Genomic DNA, 21,691 nt, shown 5'->3' with positions numbered 1-21,691 from the left:
CCACTTAAACCAATAACGCCTTTATTAACAATTTAACTTGAAAAGTTTGCTTGCAGATGAAAACTAACAGACTGTATAGAAGGTAAAATCTATAGATGACTCTAAATTAGGTGTTTGCCCTGCTGCAGTTCCATTTAGTTACTTACTCATTAATTTATATCAGCTGTTAATAAGTAAGATGAACATCAGGCCTAATGAACTAGAATTCATTGACTTAGACTGACTCAATGAGGTTGTAATACTTAAATCCCCAATTCAGCAGCTTTTGGGTATGTAGATAACACTTGTTGATTTAAGTAAGCCCACCATTAACACTTAAACCAGTGATAGCATGTGTATTTTAAAGGTCAGCTGGGAGTCCTGAATGATGGAAAAATAATGATTGTTTTAATAAATTTAAATATCTAAATAAATACTGCCTTGCCACCACATTTTCTGGGAGCTAGCTGGATATATGCTACCACATGTGCTTCATGGGCTTTTGAGAGATGATGAATCGCAGTGTTTGGTTAGCTTTCTCTTACCAAACAAGGCATCTCAGCCAGATGGTAACCATATCAGTCATGTTTGTTTGTCGGGCTGTATGCTTCAGATATACCAAGTGTTCATGCAGGTATTTACCATACATGTGTGTGCATCTGTACATATACCATAAGTACTTGTCTGGTCTGATTCCCATGGGAGTAACTCACTCTTTCAATATATCTCTCTTTCTTCAGCCATTGGGAACTGCTGGTCTCAGTATGACCTTGGGTAACAGAGCTCAGTTCCTGAGGGGCCATCACTTGGGCTAATCTGTAGGTTGGTGATTTGAGCCCTATTCCAGGGGTTGGGGGGAAGACATAAAATTCATGTCTTTGTGGGGTATTAAGGGTATTTAGCTGCTGGGTTAGGTTCACACCAACGTCTGAACACAATTCATGGAGCAGCTGGAAATAACCTCAAGCAGCCATGGCTGATGCTTGCACACCAGGGAATGGCTGGGGTTAAACTGTGCTCAGTAGTCCATGTCATGTGAATTTAAAGTGGGGTAATGTCTTTGAACTGCACCTCTGAACACCTCTGTGGATTTGGTCTGAAGTGACTTGCCCCTGGTTTCCCAGAAAGCTAATATCTGAGCAAGGGCTGGAACTTGGATTTCCTGCCTCTCTGTATGAACTTCTTAATAATAAAATTACTTTACTTTTTTCTTTTTTTTTTCTTTTTTTTAACAGTTGTGGAGGGCATGCAATGACATGGGAGATTTAAAATGCTGGCAGATCATATATTTGTAAACCTAATGTTCTACATCTAGCACAAACATTCAAGCTTTCATTCTTTAGTAAATTAATTCATACTTTCTCCTTCATCTTGTGAAGAATTATCTTCCAGTATGCTGATGATGTTGATTTGATTACAATAATAAATTTGGTTTGTTTGTTTATTTTTGAGCAGAAATATTGCCTTACCTTTTTTCTTCTCCTTTTCAAAGGCTGATGAATTCTTCGTTGAAGCAGTAACGCTGAAGCAGGTGAGGAGAGTGAGGATAGGGCATGATGGCAAAGGAGGAAGCAGTGGCTGGTACCTTGCCAAAGTGATAGTGAGGGAAGAAGGACAGCCAGAAAGTGAGGCTGTGGAATTCCCCTGCTACAGGTACTGGAAATAATGCTTGCAAATTATGCCTCCATCTATGCACTGAAGAACCTAGCTGTTGTTCCAAGACTGGAATTTTCCGAGCACAGCTTAATCCTTTTTATTTATTCATTCATTTATTTTTTGCTAAGCCTGAAAGCGAAGAGTGTGGATTGGGAGGTTTAAGATATGGTAAACTCCCTTTACCAAACAGAACAGCAATCGGAATTGTGAACTTCTCAGCAATTAGCTCAGTAATACAGAGAATTTCCAAACAGTAAAATACAACCTCCCAGTACCACATCCAGTGCCACTGCAATTGCCTGCTGCAGAAACATACTCTGCAACCCACTGCAATCTGCTAGTTTTATTGCATGTGTAGGATGAGATTCTGGTCCCTCACATGCACATCCCATCCTTCCACTAGCAATGGGATGCTATTTTTGTGTTGGGAGAATGCAAAATTGATATGCTGATGTCTTGAGAGCTCCTTGCATGCAGGGAAATGCATATTATGCAGAGAGAGACAGCAGTAGAGCAGAGAGCTGTAACTTACCCCTATGGGTGGGTTATAAATGTATTCTTCTCTTTCTTAGACAACCAAGTGACCAAAAAGAAATGTGCTGTACTGAGGCAAGAACAAGATGCACCTTCTGTCCAGGCACTAACTAGGTTCTGCCTCAACATCACAGCACAAACCAGAGAGAGCTGGGTGAAAACCTCAGAGACAAACTTCAGTGCAGTTCAGCATCCCATAAAGTCCCACCCACCCTCTCAGAATGTTCACCCTGTAAGACAGAAGTCCACTGAGTTCTACTTAATGCCATCAATTCCTCATTCTAAAAAGTCATCTCCTGGGGGACAAGTGGAATTGTAAAATGCAAACACAATTATTTTTAAATTGTGAACAAAGGTAAAACTGCTAAGCTGGTTACTTGTCTCTTGTCACTGTAAATCAGGAAGAACTCCACAGTAATGAGGGGAGTCAGCCAAATACAAAACAGGAGCCAGCCCCACTCTCTCTGCATTGCTAAAGCCACGTCACATCAGAGAGTAAACTCACCGGGGAGACAGCACAGAGCAGCATATGCAATGTCACCTTGACTGTGAAAAGCAAGCCAGTCTCTCTCTTTTCAGGGAACAAACCAACACATTGTCATTGATGCCTTTTGATATATATTTAACAACCATATGTTTTACTGAGTTAAACAGGAGAGACAAGTTTTTACTTGGACATGAAGTGTCCACGTGAAGAGCTGTTTTGCTCAAAGTCCTCAGAGAAATTTCTGTGCCTAACTGTAAAGCTGGCTCATTTTAACGATTTCCTTTTGATATCCCTCCATAGTTGACTGTATATCTGAGTGTCTTCCCCCAGCTTGGAGTGATGGCCCCATTCTCCTTAGCTTTACACCTGAAGGTCAGAAGCATCAGAGTCCACAGGGCATTCCCCTCAGGCCAGGGACTGAAAAAGGAGGGACAAAGAAAACCCAAGACCTTATCCCCAAAATATTAATGAGGTGCATTCAGGCTTCAAGTCACAAGTGATGGAATTCCACTCTTCTTACCTTTCTTAATGTCTCTTTTTCCAAATGATATCAGTGTTGCTCATACAGCTTTATTTGCTGTCCTTGCGCCAGCATTATCTCTTCCACTCAGATTGAGAAGGTAACATGACTGATCACCACCAAACACAGGGACAGCTGCTCCCTCTCACTATCTTTGGTGCCTGTGTCTCTTAAGAGACTGGGGCATCATCGCAGTATACGGGTGTCGTCATGGAGTCTAGAGATATCTGAGGGCGAAGGTGCTCACCCACTGCATCCTCCATGTGAGGGACAAACATCTCCATGACCTGCAGAGTTTGGATGTTCTCCTCCAGTCCTGTAGGTCAGGGACAGCTTAGGTCCTTGCTGCTTTGGCAGGTGCTCAGAAAGACCTGCTTCACCTGCTTCTTCAAAGCCAAGATATTGAAGAAGACTTGTCCAAGAAGAGCAGCCTTCTTTTAGCAAGCCAATGTAAGTGACGTTAGTATAGAGACTCCATTCAGGGGACACCAAGGAAGTTTCTCTTTCTTCTTGGCTAGTCTGTGGCTAACCAGTAGACATGCTGATGTTCTCATTGCCTTCATCTCCAAGACCTGATTAGCTTTCACTCTTTACACAACACAATTGCATAGTCTGGAAAAAACAACTTCTGCTGCCTTGTCCTTACTGAAAGCTACTGCATTGACTTTCTGTTGTTTAGCTGCTACTGTGAGACAGCTAGAAGACAAAATGCCTTCCAGCAGAAACACATCTCACCTGTGCAGAAAGCTTCTTACCTCTGTAAAAAGTAGACTGTACCAGCATGTGGAGAGCAGATATTATAACAAAGAGCTGGCTAACCAGCTTCCACTATAACTAGTGTCTCTAAAATATCCTTATAGATCTGCATTGCATACAACCCATTGAAGTCTCTGTTCTTGTTATTTACACATTCACACACAGAGCTAGGTTTTATCTTTTAATTTGAAAGCTTTTTTATGACTACGTAGGAACATCTATTACCTGATAGTCACAAGAGCTCTATGAGAAGAACTGTCTTTGTTTTACAAGGGAGCTAGCAGAGATAAAGAGAAGCTAAGAGGATTAAGTGTGAGTTTGTGTCAGATTCAGGAAGAGCATCGAGAAATAATAACTCCCAGGCCTGTGCTTTCAACTCTTAAAACAGTTGGCTCTAAAGGGAAAAGCTTGTAGCTCTTAGAGTCAGTGATTTTTAAAGCGGTCATTTGATCTGTGCTTGCAAGAAGTAAATGCAAGTAATTATCCAAGTGTTATTTGCAGAATTACTAGTACATCCCTTGGATGCATTGCAGTGTTATTTTTCCCTAATGACCACATGACACGATAATATCCATGCTTTTAGGGACTGAACACTGAATCATTCAGTGACACAACTGAGCAATTTATACCTCACAATGTCTGATGTGGTTTAGGTATTGTGATTATGAATGGAGTTCATGAAAATGAAGGAGTTCACCTTTCACCCCAGAACTGGAGCCAAACCTTTTTGAAGATCAGAACTCGGTTCTTCAGACTTCATTTTCTCCGCAAGGCTCAGTAGAAGTCCAGGAATGGACTAGCTGACATTCTCTAAAATAGCCTATTTTTCATAATATTTATATCCCAGACAGAAATGAATTTTCAATCAGCCAAAGTCATGAGTTTGTGATAGGATAGAATTTTGCATGCTATAAATCATTACAGCTTCACTGAAATCTTCAATAATACTTTGTTACATTTTTTCCTAAGCATATGGACTACACCATCCTATTTTTTCTCAAGCACAAGCATAAGGGAACATTGTTAATACTCTGAGAAACAACAAACAGATCATGAATGGGATGATGCACTAGGAGACTCCTGTGAAAGAACATTTATTCAATCAAATGCCAAAAGTGTTCATCATAGAAAGGATCCAGAGAAACCTCCTTTTGTTGCCTAAAAATAGATTGAAATGTCTATCTATTTTATATGTGTTTATAGATATAGGTTATATTTAAAGACACAATCATTCTAATTGCATGCAGGTTATCATCTGCTGGATCTCAAATGCTAACTATGACGTCATACCATATATTTCTCCAATGTTTCTCTAACTCTTTGATCTAGAAATTCTCCCTGAAGTGGTTTTCATGTAATATTTGTGTCCTCTTTGGGTTGTGGGACCGACAGTATCTCTTTAGAATTGAGTATATGATACAGGATAGGACTACAACCTTGCAAAACCCACAGTATCATTACATGCACTGAAATCATATGGAAGCTCTGGTAAAATAAAAGATTTTGACATGTCTTTTGTACTAGGAATATGAAGGCACTGCACTGAAAAATTCTATTTTTCTGCAGCCTGATGTGTTTATAATGTGCCAATCCATTTTTGTTCAGTGTAAGACTATAAACCCCTGGTTGCAATCTGCTGCTCAGTGATACACTATTGGAATTACATTTAAGTAGAATTAGGATATTGCAGCATATGTGCTGAAGGAAAGGAACACAATAGCATTGCTCATCCAAATACTTCCTCTGTCACTAGTTAAAGTCATCTTCTTGAGAAAATAGTGCTTCTGCTACTTCTGGTTATTCTCTTGACTGAAACAAAGTAAGAAGCCTTAAGCCACTTCTGCTGATAAATCTCCTTCTTCCTCTTCCAGTAGAAGACATACTCCTTCTCTTGCCATCAGGGGCTACTTTCCCTCAATATTGGTAGAGGGGATTTTTTATCTAGGGGTGTGTCCTCCTTTTTTGACTCATTTTTCTCATCTGTCCTCACTGCTGAAGGAATCAGCATTTGCCATGCTGCACATAGAGATCTGTTTCTTGTGGGATGTATTTTCATCCTGTCACCTTGGCACAGAAGTGATTCACCCAGATTCATCCCACTTTTCCCTAAAACATCAGTAATGGTGAAGGCGACAGAAAACAACAGCATGTACACCGGCAGCAGAAGCAGCAGCTTGCAGGACACAAAAAACAGCAGCAGGAGAGCAAAAGTGTAGTTACCTTGTGAGCTTCTGCCTTCCTGAAAGATGTGCTGAATTCAGTGGTCCTGGTGTGGGGAGCCTCAGGCTCACATTTTATGGGTCCTCCTGGTTGACATCCATGTATGGAGAAGCATCTTGACTTTAGGGATGATGTGATCCCCTCACCATTGGATATCTGTCCAAGGATGTGAATCCTGAGCCAGCATGAAGAACTACATGATACAAAGGTACTAAGGACCAATTCTAACAGGTAAAAAAAGAATCCCCCAACCCCAAAAACATTAATAAAGGTTTCCTTTCTTAAGACAACATGATGTCTTAGCATGCTCCTTTTCTGCCCTTCTTACACTCTACCCTTGCTCAATTTTGACATCAATTCCATGGTCTTTCCCACAGATTTTTCTGCTCCTCTATCCCCACTACACCTCTCAGCCTCCACTGAGGCACAACACTGCATCTGATTTCCTCACATGTTCATATATTCAACATACATTCATCACCACCATGGTGGCCCCCTTAGCTTTTAGCTCTTTTCAAGCCATCCATACATGGCCACCTGCTTTAGAGAGTGAAAGGGAAGAGTACGGGGTAGACTGCATACCCAACAACCCACCAAAGCTTAGAGGGAGGCTGGGAGTGGAGATGTGTGTCTGTGTGGTGGGGCTCTATGCATCTCTTCTGCATGCAGACTTTGCTGCTTGTGCTTCTGAGACCAATCGGCTCTAGCTCATGTTTGGATATCTTTCCTAGTGCTGGTTTTTTTTGCATGGTTTCTTTGTGTTTATGGTTTTCCTCTGAGTGGGAAGGGAGAGGAGGTGACTGAAAAGATAATGTTAATTCAGATGGAAATGGAAACCTATCATCCTTGATCTTCCAAAATACCTGGTTACTTCTTGGTCACTGTGGCAAGTCCAATTGTTCATCACTGTAAACTGTGCTGGCTTATTACCAGCAAGTTACCATAGATTCAATCCAGTTCTCAATGGTCATTTGCTCAGGTCCCCACACCCCTTTTATGAGGGTCGTTTGTTGATTTCCATGTGTGCGTGGAAGCTTAAATGTGGAGTGAGCTCCCCTCCTTTTTGGTGTGAGGGTCAGCCAAGAAGAATATGTGTGGCACGATGGCACTGCAGGAAGGTTGCAAGTACATCTGTGCTGCATATGTTTGTGCAGAAACAGGTCTTCTGTGGTCTAGTGTCATTCACATTGCTATGTGGCAGCCTTTAAAAAGAAAGATTTTCTTGGGATTTGTTTTTTTCTTTATTGTTCTGGGAATTATTATAACAATCCTAATATTCTGTGGGACCTGTCAGAGCTTGCTCACTAGTCCTTTGTTCACCCATGATGGTTTTAAGCAGCATTTTATTAATTATTTTTATTAAGCAGATAGGTGTGTACCTGGAAAAATGGGCTTGCTGGGCACCACACCTGCCCTCATGATGCTATGTTCAGGATCTGAAATGCCCCAAGTGCACTTTTTTGGGAAACCTGACCTTAAGCAGGTGCTTACAGGACTATCCTGAGTGCTGCAGAAGTCTGGATTTGAAGTGGAAAGTGAGAAACCTCTTCCAGGGCCCTTGTTATTGTTCTACAACAGTTGCTATATGGCGTATGATGGGGTTGGGGCTGTAATTCCATCATCCCGGAGGCTGAAGGAACAGCTGTGAGGGTTATCAGATTAGCAACAGGTTCCCCTCAATTTTCCTTTCAATTTTTTTTTTTTCCCCCTGGAGATCATGTTACATTTTGCTTTGTGCCCAGCTTTTCTTCTTCTTTAGTCTAGTTGGATCATTAGATTTATGTTGAGAAACAAAGGAAATCCTCCCTTTTGCTGGTACCAGCTGCCTCCACATACCCAGTCCTGAAAATGGCAACAACATAATTCATCTCCTTCCTGGTGGAGAAAAAAGGGTTATATACTTATCTGTAAGAAGGGGAAAGTAATGATAAACTAGATTAAGCAAAAAAAAAAGAGGGTTTTTTAATAACTTAGATGCTATAAAGGTTGTAATCAAGGCAGCTAGTAATAAAGGCTGCAAGTATTTCTGGTCAATGAAAGTCCATGGTTTCAAGAGACTGAGACTGCCTGTTTACAGGAATAAGTTGTGGCTATAGAGTTTGTACTTTCCAGACAGATGGACATCCCAGCAGATGCTTATCTACTGTGAGAAGAGCTCTCATAATCTCTGATTTCTTGGAAAAATTGAGGTTTTAAAGTGTGACTGCTGTAGGGTTTGGTCAAACTCCTGTCAAGTTAACAGAGTCCAGTAAAAATATCCTTTTGACTATGGTGTATATTTTAACTGTGTGTGGAGCTCACCTAGACTTTGAAAGGTCTACTAGGTCCTGATTATTTAAAGATAACTTACTTCTGTTTGTAAACCAGATGGCTTGACAAAAATGAGGATGATGGTCAGATTGTCCGAGAATTAGTGCCCGCTGGGGAGTCACCGATGCTAAAAAGTGAGTTTAGCTTTGAAAAAAGGTCTGTGTTTGAGCTGCATGTGCACTTATTTACTTGCTTTATTCTACTTAATGATTCACAACAGTTCACAGTAAATCTACTGGGCTTTTTTGCCATTCTTATGCAAGAAGCTGCAGTAGGTCACTTGGGGGGAAATGCCTCTTAACTCTTAAATCCTAGTTTATGAATAGAATTAATTTGTGTAAAAGAAAATAATTGTGACATTATATATGCAGAAAGAAACTTTGATTTTTAACACCGTGATTTGTTTAAGAATTGCCCTCTTCTACAGCTTTCTCTGAAGGATCTTGAATTGCCACTGCTTTAGTAGAGTGAATTCTGTCAATTAACATTGTGTTCCCAGAAGAAAATAGCCAAAAAGATTACCTTGTCCTTTTCTGGAGAACCAGGGCTTCAATACTACAATATTCTTTAGAAAACAGAGCTCAGGTTGAGATCCTTTTTATTTTGTTTTTGGTTTTTTGTTGGTTTTTGTTGTTTTGTTTTTTTTTTTTAAATAGACATAGCTGTTGAATTAAATTGTAAGTGTAAAAAAAGTGAAATCATATCACTTGCCTAAGCTCATTTTTATGGCTTGGTAATCATCTCACGGTGAGACAGAGGAGTACAGAATATTTTTTGTTTATTAGTGTAACTGTGGTATCTCATGTTTTAGTGAATAACTCCCAAGTTGTGACAGCTTTTCCAGTGTGGTTCTGAGATACTGGATGCATGAATGGAGGACCAAAGTCTTTTCTGTGTCTGTAGCTGGAGCTTTCCTCACCTTTATCTGTTTGAAGCCAATTGCCTGGCTGAGCACTAGAACTGTGACTCACATGTCTGTGTTTTGTACATTGATCTCACTTTAGATGTCAGTTATCACATCAGCGTGAAGACAGGAGATATCCCCGGTGCCAGCTCAGACTCCAAAGTTTTCATCAAACTCTATGGGGAAAAAGCAGATTCCAGCAAACAGCCTCTCTTAGTCTCTGATAATGATCTAGGGAATTATTTTGAACGTGGTCGAGTGGATGAGTTTACTCTAGATATGATGGATATTGGGAAGGTAAGAATTAATTGTAGGAGGCTCTGTACTTTGTGCAAGTGTCTCAATTCAGAATCAATATAACACTCGGGACTGAACGTGATGTAAAAATGCCTGACCTTTACATTGGATATTAAGAAATACATTCTGTATAGACTATTGCAGTCTAGTGTACATGCTGGCATGTGAAGAGTGTTTAAATTTAGTAGTTAAATACGTATATAAATGATTTACATGAACACAGTAGAAGAACAGGGTGGCATGGGAAGGAGATTTTTATATATTAAGTAAATTCTGTTGTGTTGGGAATTTTTCTGCCCTCTTGATTTTTGTGTGCTTTTTTAAAGATCAACCGAATACTGATTGGTCATGATAACGTGGGTCTCCGGTCTGGCTGGTTCCTGGCCAGTGTCCAGATCATGGTTCCAGTCCAGGGAAAGCAGTACATGTTCCCCTGCAACCGATGGCTCGACAAAGACGAGGCTGATGGCAGGGTGGAGGTGGAGGTCTACCCCAGTGAGATTGTGCCTATTGAAAAATGTAAGAGAAGACACGTTGAGAAACGTGTGCTGTTTTTTAGCTAGGACTAGATTTGTATTACTGGCATTCTTAAGGACCAGGGTACCACTGTGTTAGACACCAAAACCAAAAAGTCCTTGTCTCAAAGAGCTTATGTTGGTAAGGAAAATAAATTATTCTCCTCTTGTTCTGTTTTATAAAACAGTTGGAAAAACATGATAGAGTTTTCCATCTCCATTTGCTGAGACTGTATGAAAAATTTACATCCTTGGCAGTGTAGGACAGCACAAGGCACTGTGTTTCCTCATTGTTATATCAGTGGGTTCTGCTTTTTTCATATTTACCTGCCTTCCTGCTCCAGTCCTGCACCAGTACAAGTCTCATCCTGCCTTATTACCGCATTGCTTGGAAGACAGCAGCTGTTTGATAAATAAGAACCAAATCCCTACAGTACATTTAACTTTTATCAGTAATTTGTTTTCTTATAAGGCTATAGTTAAAATTTGCCTTGGGATCCTGAGAAAGTGTGCTGTGTTTTTCCTCTGCTTTGTGTAACTCTCTCCCTTGTATTATATTAAGGAGATAATTTAACCACTCTATGGTTAACACTGAAATGAAATTCCCTTTTAAGGCTTTATTTTGTGCCCCTCTGACACTGGCTTAATACTTGCAAAGGGAAAAACTGTCAGGTTAGTCCTCAGTGAAGAGTAGTGTTATCTCACATTTAGTTTGGATAAAAGCAAATGGTTGGCTACATGGTCATTTGTTAAAACAAGGTAATTAAATTTTGAACCTGAGCCCTCAGGAATGTTGTTATCTGAGCTTCTCTGCTGATTTAATTGCTTTATTTTTGGACTAGTGATAAACTACGAGGTGTCTGTAGTTACTGGAGACGTGCGGGCCGCAGGCACCAATGCCAAAGTCTTCATGCAGATTTATGGTGAGACTGGTAAAACTGAACTGATCATCTTAGAAAATAGATCAAACAACTTTGAACGCGGAGCTACAGATATCTTCAAGGTATGATGAAGGCAGTCATTACCACTTCTTTGAGGGGAAAGAAATGGATGGCCAGATCTGAGACATCAACAGAATAATTGGTCCAATCATACAAAACAATTTACTTTTTAACAAAATTGCCAGGTCTCTTGATATCTGTTGTCCTCTATACATATTTTTTGGGGGGTTTTGTATTTCTTTTGGGAAGTTTTGTGTTTTGTGGAGTGAGGGACTGGTAGCAAAGGTGTCATGGAAGAATATGGTATAATAGCAGCATTTGTTTACCTTTACTTTCAAAAGGAGGCACTCCTGCTAGATCTCAAAAGACCTTGAACTTATATTTTGGGCCTGATCACATGTTATCATCCCTTTTCTTTATCTAGTTGGGAAAAAAGAAACCCCATACAGAATATAAGGAATCCAGGCTTTGTTTGCAGTCATACACGCCTTTCACCACTGGTACATGTTGTCAGCTCAACCCTGCAGAGGTTTGCTGCTGTAATTTCTGTGAACATGTGGGTGCCCCATGAATTCTGCTGCCTGTAGCACTAGTCCAACATGGACTGTACAGACACAGCGCTTGAGGTGCACAGCACGCTCCTCCAGCTATCAATCTGTTCAGAATCATAGAATGGTTTGGGTTGGAAGGGACCTTAAAGCTCATCCAGTTCCAACCCCCCTGCCAGCAGCAGGGACACCTTCCACTAGACCAGGTTGCTCAAAGCCTCATCCAACCTGGCCAAGAACACTTCCAGGGAGGGGGGGATCTACAACTTCCTGTTCCAGTGTCTGACCACCCTCACAGTGAAGAACTTCTTCCTAATATCTAATCTAAACCTCCCCTCTTTCAGCTTAAGCCCATTTCCCCTTGTTCTGTCACTCACTGCCCTTATGAAAATTCCCTCCCCGGCTTTCTTGTAGCCCCTTCAGGTACTGGGAGGCCGCTAGAAGGTCTCCCTGGAGCTTTCTCTTCTCCAGGCTGAACAGCCCCAACTCTCTCAGCCTGTTAATGGAATTTAGATTGATACCTCTTTCTGAGCAACCCAACAGTAAGCAGAGTATTTTCAGGGATGAAAAGCCTCAGGCATAACTCAACTGTGTAAGCCAGGACCTGGCTGAGGTGAGCAGCAGATGTGCACCACAGTGTGGTTGGGCATCCTCTCCTGAATGGGGCCTGGCCATACTGGACTGCTGTCCTCTTCTGGCTTGCTTGCTTGGTTTTTCTGTCCAGAGGAACCAAGGTCTAGGAGAAAGGAATTGTCTTAGTTCTTGCCCTGATGTGGATTTAGAGCAAGGACAGGATGTGTTGTCAGGGCATGTCAGAGCCACATCCTTTTGTAGTAGAGTAACCTCGGGAGATACCAACATCTGGACAGTAGAGCACAGAGCCCAGATGGAAGCAGGATTTAAGGCACATCTGTTGTATGTGCTCACAGCACAAGGCTCAGCACAGTGGGGCCTAGGTCTCCTTGTGAATTTGCAGTCCCACAGAGGTGGGATCCATCTCATCACAGCTGAGCACTTGGAGCTGTTTGTGGAAGCTCCTCCGAATCATCCAGACTGGAACATCCTTCGATTGTCATCGGACAAATGGAGGTGTCTTTATCACAGCTTTACCACAGTTTTGTAATGTATATTTTTGAGAAGAGTTCACCTCCTTCTGCCTCAGTTTCTTGCTTTATAGAGTGGAGTTAGTGATGTTTATCCATTTTTAATGAACTATTTGGGATTTAAGATGACTAGCACCTTATAAATGCTTGTTTTCTTAAGACTGTCTATAATTTTAAGATTAGGTTTCTCTGATTTTAAAGGAAAGAAGTTTTACAAAATCTATGAGTAAAAGCTATTAGTGAATATTAGACTTATAATAGGGCTGTTTATATAGCCATGCTTATATCTTTTCTCAGATATTTATTGCTGGACTTCAACATTCTGCCCATTTTCTGTGATTTTTGTTTTTTTTATAAGCACACAAGACAAGCTCTGAAGCATTAACAGGCAGATCCTCTATCTCTGTCATGATATGAATATTTACAGAAAGATATGGGCAAGAATAAGATTCTGTGAGCTACATACTAATAGGAAATGCCGTCAGTTACAGACAGGACATGCAGGATGATTATAGCAGATCTAAGGGTAGAGGAGTGTAAGAAAAGACACATTATTTATGCCAGGACAGCTGGATCAATTTTTGTTTTCTGATTAGCATCTTGTGTGCAATTGATTTTGTTTTAATCTACGGTAGAAAAAAATGCTCCTAGACTGAGACCTTATATGCCAAGTTGCCAGATTTCAGCCTGAAGCAAATGTTTGCAAGTTTTCAAACATAAACCCTGCCTAACGGCATAAGCAATCATCAGAAACAAATCACTGGTTTTTGAAGGACTGCATGAAGTTAAACCTTCTCTCCAAATTCATTAGGTAGTAATCCAGACAAATAATATAAACTAACAAGGTTTTGTATCTGCTGTACTGATGAGAGAGATGGAAATCTTCTAAGTGACACAGCCTTCTGCCACTGATGCATTGTAATCACTAATTATTGTATCCTCTCTGCACACTAGCAAAGTGAGAAAATACTTTTCTAATTTTCCAGATGAGAAGGGAGGAGAAGGCCAGTCCAAGCCCATGGTCCGTATCAGAGATCGGGTTATATGAGTCCAAGTTTACTGCCTTATCACTATACCATTATTACTTCTTGCTTGATTCGTATCCCGTGCTACGTATTAGATGTATCTTATTAATAATTTTAAAAATACCTCAGGCAGTGAGAATCTGTAAAAAATTAATGTGATATTTGGGCATATTCACCTTTAATGCCAACATAGAAACAACACTGGTGAGGAGAACGATGGTGAAGTAGGAAGCCCAGTAAATATGGATCCAGCTCCTATCCTCACCATGGTTGCTCTGAATGTCTTCAGCTCAGTCTGTTCAGATGAGATTTGGTGATGGAAAGTATGAAAGAATAAAATAGGAAGAAAAAAGTAAATGTAAACTTGCATAAAAAATGTATTTTATCCTTGCTTTGACATTTTGGGTGATAGAGGTGATGCTCCTCATTTTTAAGAACATACTTTATGAAATTAAGATGTCTTATATCCTCCTGGGTGCTGACTTTCCCTTGGTGGCAGAGAGAGGCTGCAGATGTTGGCAAGATTTATAAGATTCGGATAGGCCACGATGGGAAAGGCATTGGGGATGGCTGGTTCCTGGAAAGCATCACACTGAAGCGGCTTGCCACGCAGACAAAGGAGTCTGATAAAAAGAAGAAGAAGAAAAAAAAGAAGTCTGATGAGGAGGAAGAAGAGGAGACCAAGGCTGAAGAAATAACGGATGTCTATACATTTGTGGCACATCGCTGGTTGGCTAAAGATGAAGGAGACAAGGAGCTTGTGGTGGAGCTGGTGCCTGAGGGAGAATCTGACCTGGAAGGTAAATATCAGAGGGAATATGCGTGTGTGTGTGGATACAGCAGTTGCATGAAGGACAATAACCACACTGTAGTGATTTGCAGGACCATTTATGGCCCCCCTGGCCTGCAGTGTAGCTTACACTGTGGTTTAGTTGACCAGCTCTGAGGAGGAAGAGGACAGTGGTAAAACTAAGGCAGAGGACAGGGGAGAAAGCCTGAAATGGGAATACCCTAAAGGACTTCCACAGGATTCTCCAAAGCTTGTCTGGGGCACTTAGGTTGCAAGTCCCACAGGTTACCACTCTGTCTGGGAGTTTAGCAGGCTGTAACTATTTATATGGTTAATGACAGAGGCTGGAGAAAGATGGAGCTGCTCATGCTTTAAGACAGATGCAAACTCCAGACAAAATCTTTCTTAAAGCTGACTGTGCCAGCATTTTGGGCTACAGGCTTTCATGGTGAGCCATGGATCTGACAAAATATGTCTATTTTTGAGCTCCTCCTGATCTGCCTTTGCAATTTTACTTGCAGAGAATACATATGAAGTCCACGTTCTCACTGGGAATGTGTGGGGGGCTGGGACGGATGCTAATGTCTTCTTGAGCATCTATGGCATAGGAAGAGGAGACACGGGTGAACGGCAGCTGAAAAGGTCAAATAACTTCAACAAGTTTGAAAAGGGACAGGTAATGCATGAACTCAACTCACTCAAGCGAGCAGAAGGCTAGCAGAGCTCTCTCAGTCTTCATGCTGGCCATTCATGACAGTCTCTTTTCTGCAAGGCTTGACTTCTTCTTTCAGCTTGCAGCTCTGATGTGTTTTATTTTTTAAGTGTATTATTCAAAGCAAAATGCCTCAAAATATTTTCCAGGGAAATTAAATTGAATAATAAGCTGAACACCAATTCTACATGGGAGCCACCTTTTGCATCTGCTTCCTGTAAGCATTCTGGAAATAATGTTTCCTGACAGAACACTTGAAAACCACAACTTTAAATTCATATTGGGGATTATTTGTGAGGCAGCTCAAGTATGTCAGTATTTAGATTATTAATACAATTCTAAATGTTCTACTCAATCAGTTAGAAAATAAAAGCAATATTACATGGTGTGCTATAATTATATTATAATCCAACCCAATTAAACAACACCTCTTTTAGACTGAATATTTGCCATAAAAATGTTTATGAACAATTAACAAGCTACTATTATAGCAAGGAATTGTTCAAGGGATAATTTTGAATAACAAAAAAATTATGGAAACAATAAGCAGCTGCTGAAAACTTGCAGTCACAAAAAAAGAGCCTAAGGTTTTTAAATAAGCTGTTAGCTGTGATTTATGAGCTTGGCACCGGTGAAACTGCAACCTGCACATGGTTCTTTATTCAGTGGGAAGAGCTCCAAGCTGCAAATGTAGCACCCTCTGCTCTTGGGAGTAGAAACCCAAAGTCTACCAATAAGTTAATCACAATAAGATGCTTAAAGTATTATGATAAGAAGAAACATCCTATTGCTGTAATACAGCTAATAAATGAACCTTTTAGTTGTAGTAAATGACAAAAGGAAGAAATTATCTGATTTGAAATAAAGAGCATGTGGTGCACAGAACTGTTTCCATGGAATCAATACATTCATGTCTAGTTCCAGATTCAATCTGGGGTAAAATAATAAGCCTGAAAGGAATGAGATTTAGGAGAGTCGAGTTAAACTTAGAGCTGAAATGGGGATGAGGTAAAGAAAGGAGTGAAAGGTTGTGCAACTCCATGGCTGTTACCGCCTTGTAGGAGCCAAGCATGAATGTTACTGGGAGAGTTCATGGCTCTGTAGTTATTTTAGTACATCCACCCAAAGAATACAAGGGTAATGTACAAACACCTTTTGCTTCAATGGAAAAAAAGACTACCCTTGTCCATTTACTGCCTTTCTTTCTCCCTTTCTGGGAAACAGTCATTTGCCTCTTGCCTCCTGTGCAGGTGGATGTGTTCACCATCAAAGCCATTGACCTGGGTGAACTGAAGAAGCTGCGGATCCGCCACGATAACTCTGGTGCTAGCCCAAGCTGGTTCCTGGAGAGAGTAGAGATTGTTGACCTCAAGGAGAGCACCACGTGAGCAGCCTGTCGCACCCTTGTCATATGGTCAGAAAAGGGAGCATGTTGTCAGGAGCCTGCAAAACCCTGGGAAGGCAGAGGAAATGCCTGACAAAGGCATTGTTGTAGCTCCTCGCCAACTCACAGGGAGTAGGCATCTTTTGGGAGCCTTCTGATGACGGTGCTGTTACACTGAGCATGGGGCCATTGTAGGCTACCTCTGTGTGGGGTTTTGAAGCCCCAGCATCTCTGGAGTTTGGGAACCAGTGGTGTTTGGAAGGAAACCTCAGTTTTTCTCTGTTCTGGGAGGGAGTCTCCCTCCTGAAGAGATCCCCTTTCAGAGTCTGCACTCATATGTTTCCTTTCAAAGCTCCACCCTGGGAGTCCCTGGCCTCACATTTCCTTTGTCTTTTGCACCTAATGCAAAGATCTAGGCCAAAAGTAAGTCTTGATCGAAGCAAATTCCCATGATTTTCACAACCAGCTGGATGAGCAAAGCCTAGGCTGCTAGAAACCTGAAATACAGGCTTGCTTTTGAGCTGGAACATGCTTGAAGTCACATGCTCCAAAGTTGCACAATGCTCTGGTGGGTGGGACTGCTCATAAGGACCTCAAGATGGGTCCACTCTTCATAAACATAAAATGCCTGTGAGACCATAGATTCCCTGGAGTTATTTAACTTCTGGGAGTGAAAACTAAAAGGATCAATCCTATGGGGCTGACAGCTCAGAAACAGCACTTTTCAGTAAGTGCTCACTAACCTATTTGCGGATTTAGCTCCCACAAACAATTCCAAAGCTCGAAGATGAAAACAGATATATTGTTTAGCTTTGAGTAATCTTGTTTTCTTTAAGTAGCCTCTGATCTGTGCTTATTTTTGTTATTAAAGCCTGTGAAGTCCTGTGTAAGTGCTGGGTGCTGCTGTCATTCTTGTAGGTATTATTTTCCGTGCCAGCGGTGGTTAGCAGTTGAGGAAGATGACGGTCAGATTGTCAGGGAGCTGGTCCCAGTGGATGAAGCATTTGTAAAGAAAGATTCGGAAAATGATGGCCAGTCTCTTGCAACGCTGGGCCTGGAACAGAAAGGTTTATGTTAGCCTTGTATTTCTTCTAGTATGGGGTTGAAAAGGAACCAAGTTATTAGCAGTGCTAAGGGCTTTAGCAGTTAGTGTTCACTGGGCTGTGAGTAATTCTGCCCCAAACATGAAGTTTTCAGGTGTGAATGAGGTGTGAAGTGCATGTCAGCCAGTGAGGAGTGGACACTCTTCATTTTTAGGGGTTTTAATCATCTTGCAAGATTGGACCCAACGAAAGAAAGCTAGGAAGATGTTCAGTCATTATCTTTCAACTGAAATGCACATTTGTTGCTAATATCTAAGGCACAAATCCCAGCCATTTCACATCATGGACTAGGATGGTTAAATGTTTCAACATGAAACTGAACAGAGAGCAAATATGAGCAGAGAAAGGGAAAGGACCTAAATTTGTCTCACTTTCCATCTTGCTGCTTGTGTTCGTTGTCCTCTGAAATAACTCTGTCTCTCATGTTCCTAATTTTGCATGATAATCACAGAGCAATGACACACTCCTAGGTCTGATGCTGAAAGGTGCTGAGTGCACAGTGCTGGCTTCACTGCCAATGAAAGGTCTTAATTCTCCCTAACTCCCCCCTCAGATGTTTTGGAACACATGAAGAATTTCCACAAATTGTATAGCCAACAAATTTCCACTAATTGTTTAGACCTTTGATTCAGGAGGACCTGCTGGCTGAGCAGCATCTTGGAAATATGTGTCTAACTACGGAAGAAAGGTTCTATTTTGGAAATCTCAAGTAGGTTATGGCAGCACAGGGAAGACTATATTAGATTTTTCCACATTTTTATGAGTTTACTGCACTTGCTAGATGATGATGTGATAGAAATCTCCCTAATGATGCTATTGTTAAGGGTGTGTTTGTGAATATGAACTGTATATGTCAAAATGCATATTCCTTCTGGTATGTGTTATATGCACATACATTATATGGTGCTAGTAGGATAAAGAGGGGAATGAGTTTAATGAAATAGTACAGGCAGAGGCAGCTTTGAGGAGCCTTAGAGATTCCCAAGAAGTAAATGGAAAGGCTTTAACACATTTCTTATCTGTATATCTACAGATAGACTGCATATCTACAGATATCTGTATATCTACAGATAGACTGCATATCTACAGATATCTGTATATCTACAGATATACTGCTTCTACTGGAGCAGTAGAAGACTCTGAAACCAGATAGCCCAGTTCACCCCAAGGGCTACCACAGTATGTGACAGGAATTAGAGATTACAACATGGTTGTGATCAGTCAAAATAAAACACAAACTAAACACATATATGCAATGAAAAGCAGAGTTAATTCCTGCTCAGACTTCATACTCTTAAATTAAGATATTTTATCTGACAGCTAAATCAATAACGTACATTGTGAAAGTGAAAACTGGGGACAAGAAGAATGCTGGGACAGATGCCAATGTCTTCATCACTCTCTATGGAAGTAAAGATGATACAGGTATGGATTCATGTGATGGAAAAGGATAGCAACTCACTGCTGGATACCTGAAAAGACAGGTCCTTGTTTTCTTTTGTTTCCTCAATGCCCATTCCTCACTCCTTTTTAGCACAACTTCATGTTGTTGCTGTCTCGACACACATTGTGATAGCTGGGAGCATACGACCAGCTGCTGTAAATCACTGTCGAACATTGCGATGTTGATTTGCACCATCTGCTGATCTAAAGGCTTTAATTTCAAATATAGAAGCAGCACAGTTGACTGGGACTACATTACTGAGTAGTGAATGCAATGAATGATTTGCTTTCCTCAGCAATGAATCAGCATGCTCCTGAAATCCAGCTCTCTGCCTCTTTGAGTGGCCCAGAAGTATTTAATCAGCTGATGAGCAAATCCTCTTGGAAGCAGCCAGAGCTGTGTGTGCCGTGACTCGGATGTCTGTGAGAGTGACAGGGAACTGATGGGTAGTACCAATTTTTTTAGCTGTGAACACAGCACAACAGCATAAACCCTGTGACACTGCCAGAGGATCACTCAAGAAAGGAATTATGTATATTTTGATATATGTTGATAGAGATTTGGGTTCAGAGGGAGGGAGGGACAAAGCTCAGATCTTGGGATGAAAAGCCATTTTTTACATTTTAGCCACTTTCCCAGTTCTACTGTTGACATTCCCAGAGGATTTGTTTCACATGCTGAACAATGTCCTTTTGCATCACTACAACAGGCATAGTCAGCCTAAAGGCCTCAAAGATTAACAAGAACAAATTTGAGCGTGGGAAGGTAGATGAGTTTACAGTGGAGTCTGTGGACATTGGAGACCTGAAAAAAATCAAGATAGGCCATGACAATAAAGGTAAGATAATCTGCTTTGTAATGTAGCATTTCTAGTGCTTTAGGCACACTGCTGTATAAAATAACCTGCCTCCAGGACCCCAAACATATTTTATCTTTTAGTGACAGATCCTTGCTGTCACGTTGGCTGCTGCTGCTACTGTCTTTTCTGCTAATACCTTTCCCATGGCTGTGGCAATAAGAGCACAGCAGTGGCAACTTGTGGATACCTTTGCGTCCTCTCTCTCTGTAAGAGACTTTTTAGTTTTGCAGCCACATCTTTAGAGAGATTACTCATATATCACAAAACCTGGTAGTTTTTCTTGTTGTACATGGGACCTATAGACTTGTCTCATTTTTTTGTTGTTTTCATCATGAAGTCCTAGCTGCTTCTTAGATGTAAGTATGTCTCTACTTAAAAACAGGGAAGTAGTGGAAAGACACACCAAGGGACATGTTTGTTGATAACTCCTCTGTCTTATTATCAATGCCAATTAGTCCAAGCAATGGAGTAATTAGCACTTCCACATGCACATCTTTAACCTGACGCACTTCCACGTGCACATCTTTAACTTGACACATGTAGAAATGTAAAGCACATTAGCTCAAACCTGGACAATTGCTTGCAATGATCTTTATGGTATCTATTCTATTTTTCCATTGGCAAAAGAGAGGAAGATTTATTTCTCAGAGGTCTGGAATTCAATGATTCATTTGCTGTTTTCTGTGAAGGCTTTGTGGCTTATTCACTCTTATCTCTCCAATCACAGGTAATTCAACTGGCTGGTTTCTGGAATGGGTGGAGATTGATGCCCCATCACTGGGACAGTGCCTCAAGTTCCCCTGTGGCCGTTGGCTGGATAAATCGGAGGATGATGGAGCCATTGAAAGAATTATCTTCCCTGCAGAACTGCAGACAAGAGAATATGTCCCATGTGAGCAGAATGCCATTTCCCCAGGATGCATATATCATTACAGAAGATAAAATCTCACTAGCTCATGCAGTTTTACAGGGTTGGCCTCTCCCTTAAATTGGCTTTGAAAAATTTATAAATATCTCACATGCCAACTATTCCAGTTACTACCAGAAGGTTCCTCTGGGTGCTCTAGACTGACATTTGCTGTATTTCCCAAATCAGAGAGTCATTAGATGCTCTGTATGGTTGTCTTTTTTCCCCCTCTTGCCCTTTCATCTCCAAGTCCTCAGCCCATTCCAAACTGTCTTCCTTGTCTCCAATTTCCCTTTGAACTTGTTCGGTTCTAATATTGCTCTGTCTATTGTCAAAGCAGTCACTTTGGTTTTGCTTCCAAGCCTTGATTCCCCCAGTGTCCTTGGCATTACACACCCCTCTCTTGTTGAAAGACCCTCTTCTAGAGTTTCTTCAGTGTAGTACTTTTCTGATAGTGTTCCAGCAGTCTGCCTCTTTTAGCATTCTGCAATTTTTCCTTAGTCTTCACTTCACTCTCCTCTAAATTAATGTTAGGCATAAGCCCAGTGTCTTTTGGGAGCTACTTCTAAGTACTAAGCTTATAAATTTCAAGTGTGCTACGGCACTTCAAACTCTTATATTCAAACAACTTTTCCTATTCTCAGAACATTGAGAATCAGATAACATGGTTTTCTTGAAATAAATAACTGTAAACATT

The 21,691-nt window shown here is 40.9% G+C and overlaps 1 protein-coding gene across 1 annotated transcript in view; it reads left to right on the top strand.

Annotated features, from left to right (window-relative positions):
- Nucleotides 1-1,471: 1,471 nt before the first annotated feature.
- LOC104520443 (lipoxygenase homology domain-containing protein 1) overlaps nucleotides 1,472-21,691 on the top strand; it is a gene marked incomplete at both ends in the record, with an annotated part of 50,158 nt that continues 29,938 nt past the window's right edge. Inside the window, 12 exons of the mRNA XM_010162138.1 lie at nucleotides 1,472-1,632; nucleotides 8,520-8,596; nucleotides 9,467-9,663; nucleotides 9,990-10,182; nucleotides 11,021-11,181; nucleotides 14,295-14,595; nucleotides 15,107-15,261; nucleotides 16,548-16,681; nucleotides 17,600-17,748; nucleotides 19,105-19,209; nucleotides 19,938-20,066; nucleotides 20,815-20,979. Coding sequence (XP_010160440.1) covers nucleotides 1,472-1,632; nucleotides 8,520-8,596; nucleotides 9,467-9,663; nucleotides 9,990-10,182; nucleotides 11,021-11,181; nucleotides 14,295-14,595; nucleotides 15,107-15,261; nucleotides 16,548-16,681; nucleotides 17,600-17,748; nucleotides 19,105-19,209; nucleotides 19,938-20,066; nucleotides 20,815-20,979 — 1,927 coding nt within the window. The remainder of the gene's footprint in view (nucleotides 1,633-8,519; nucleotides 8,597-9,466; nucleotides 9,664-9,989; nucleotides 10,183-11,020; nucleotides 11,182-14,294; nucleotides 14,596-15,106; nucleotides 15,262-16,547; nucleotides 16,682-17,599; nucleotides 17,749-19,104; nucleotides 19,210-19,937; nucleotides 20,067-20,814; nucleotides 20,980-21,691) is intronic.

The sequence above is a fragment of the Antrostomus carolinensis genome, unplaced genomic scaffold (assembly GCF_000700745.2).
Source record: "Antrostomus carolinensis isolate BGI_N321 unplaced genomic scaffold, ASM70074v2 scaffold7812, whole genome shotgun sequence".
Classification (NCBI taxonomy): Eukaryota; Metazoa; Chordata; class Aves; order Caprimulgiformes; family Caprimulgidae; genus Antrostomus; species Antrostomus carolinensis.
This window is presented reverse-complemented; position numbering and strand designations above follow the sequence as displayed.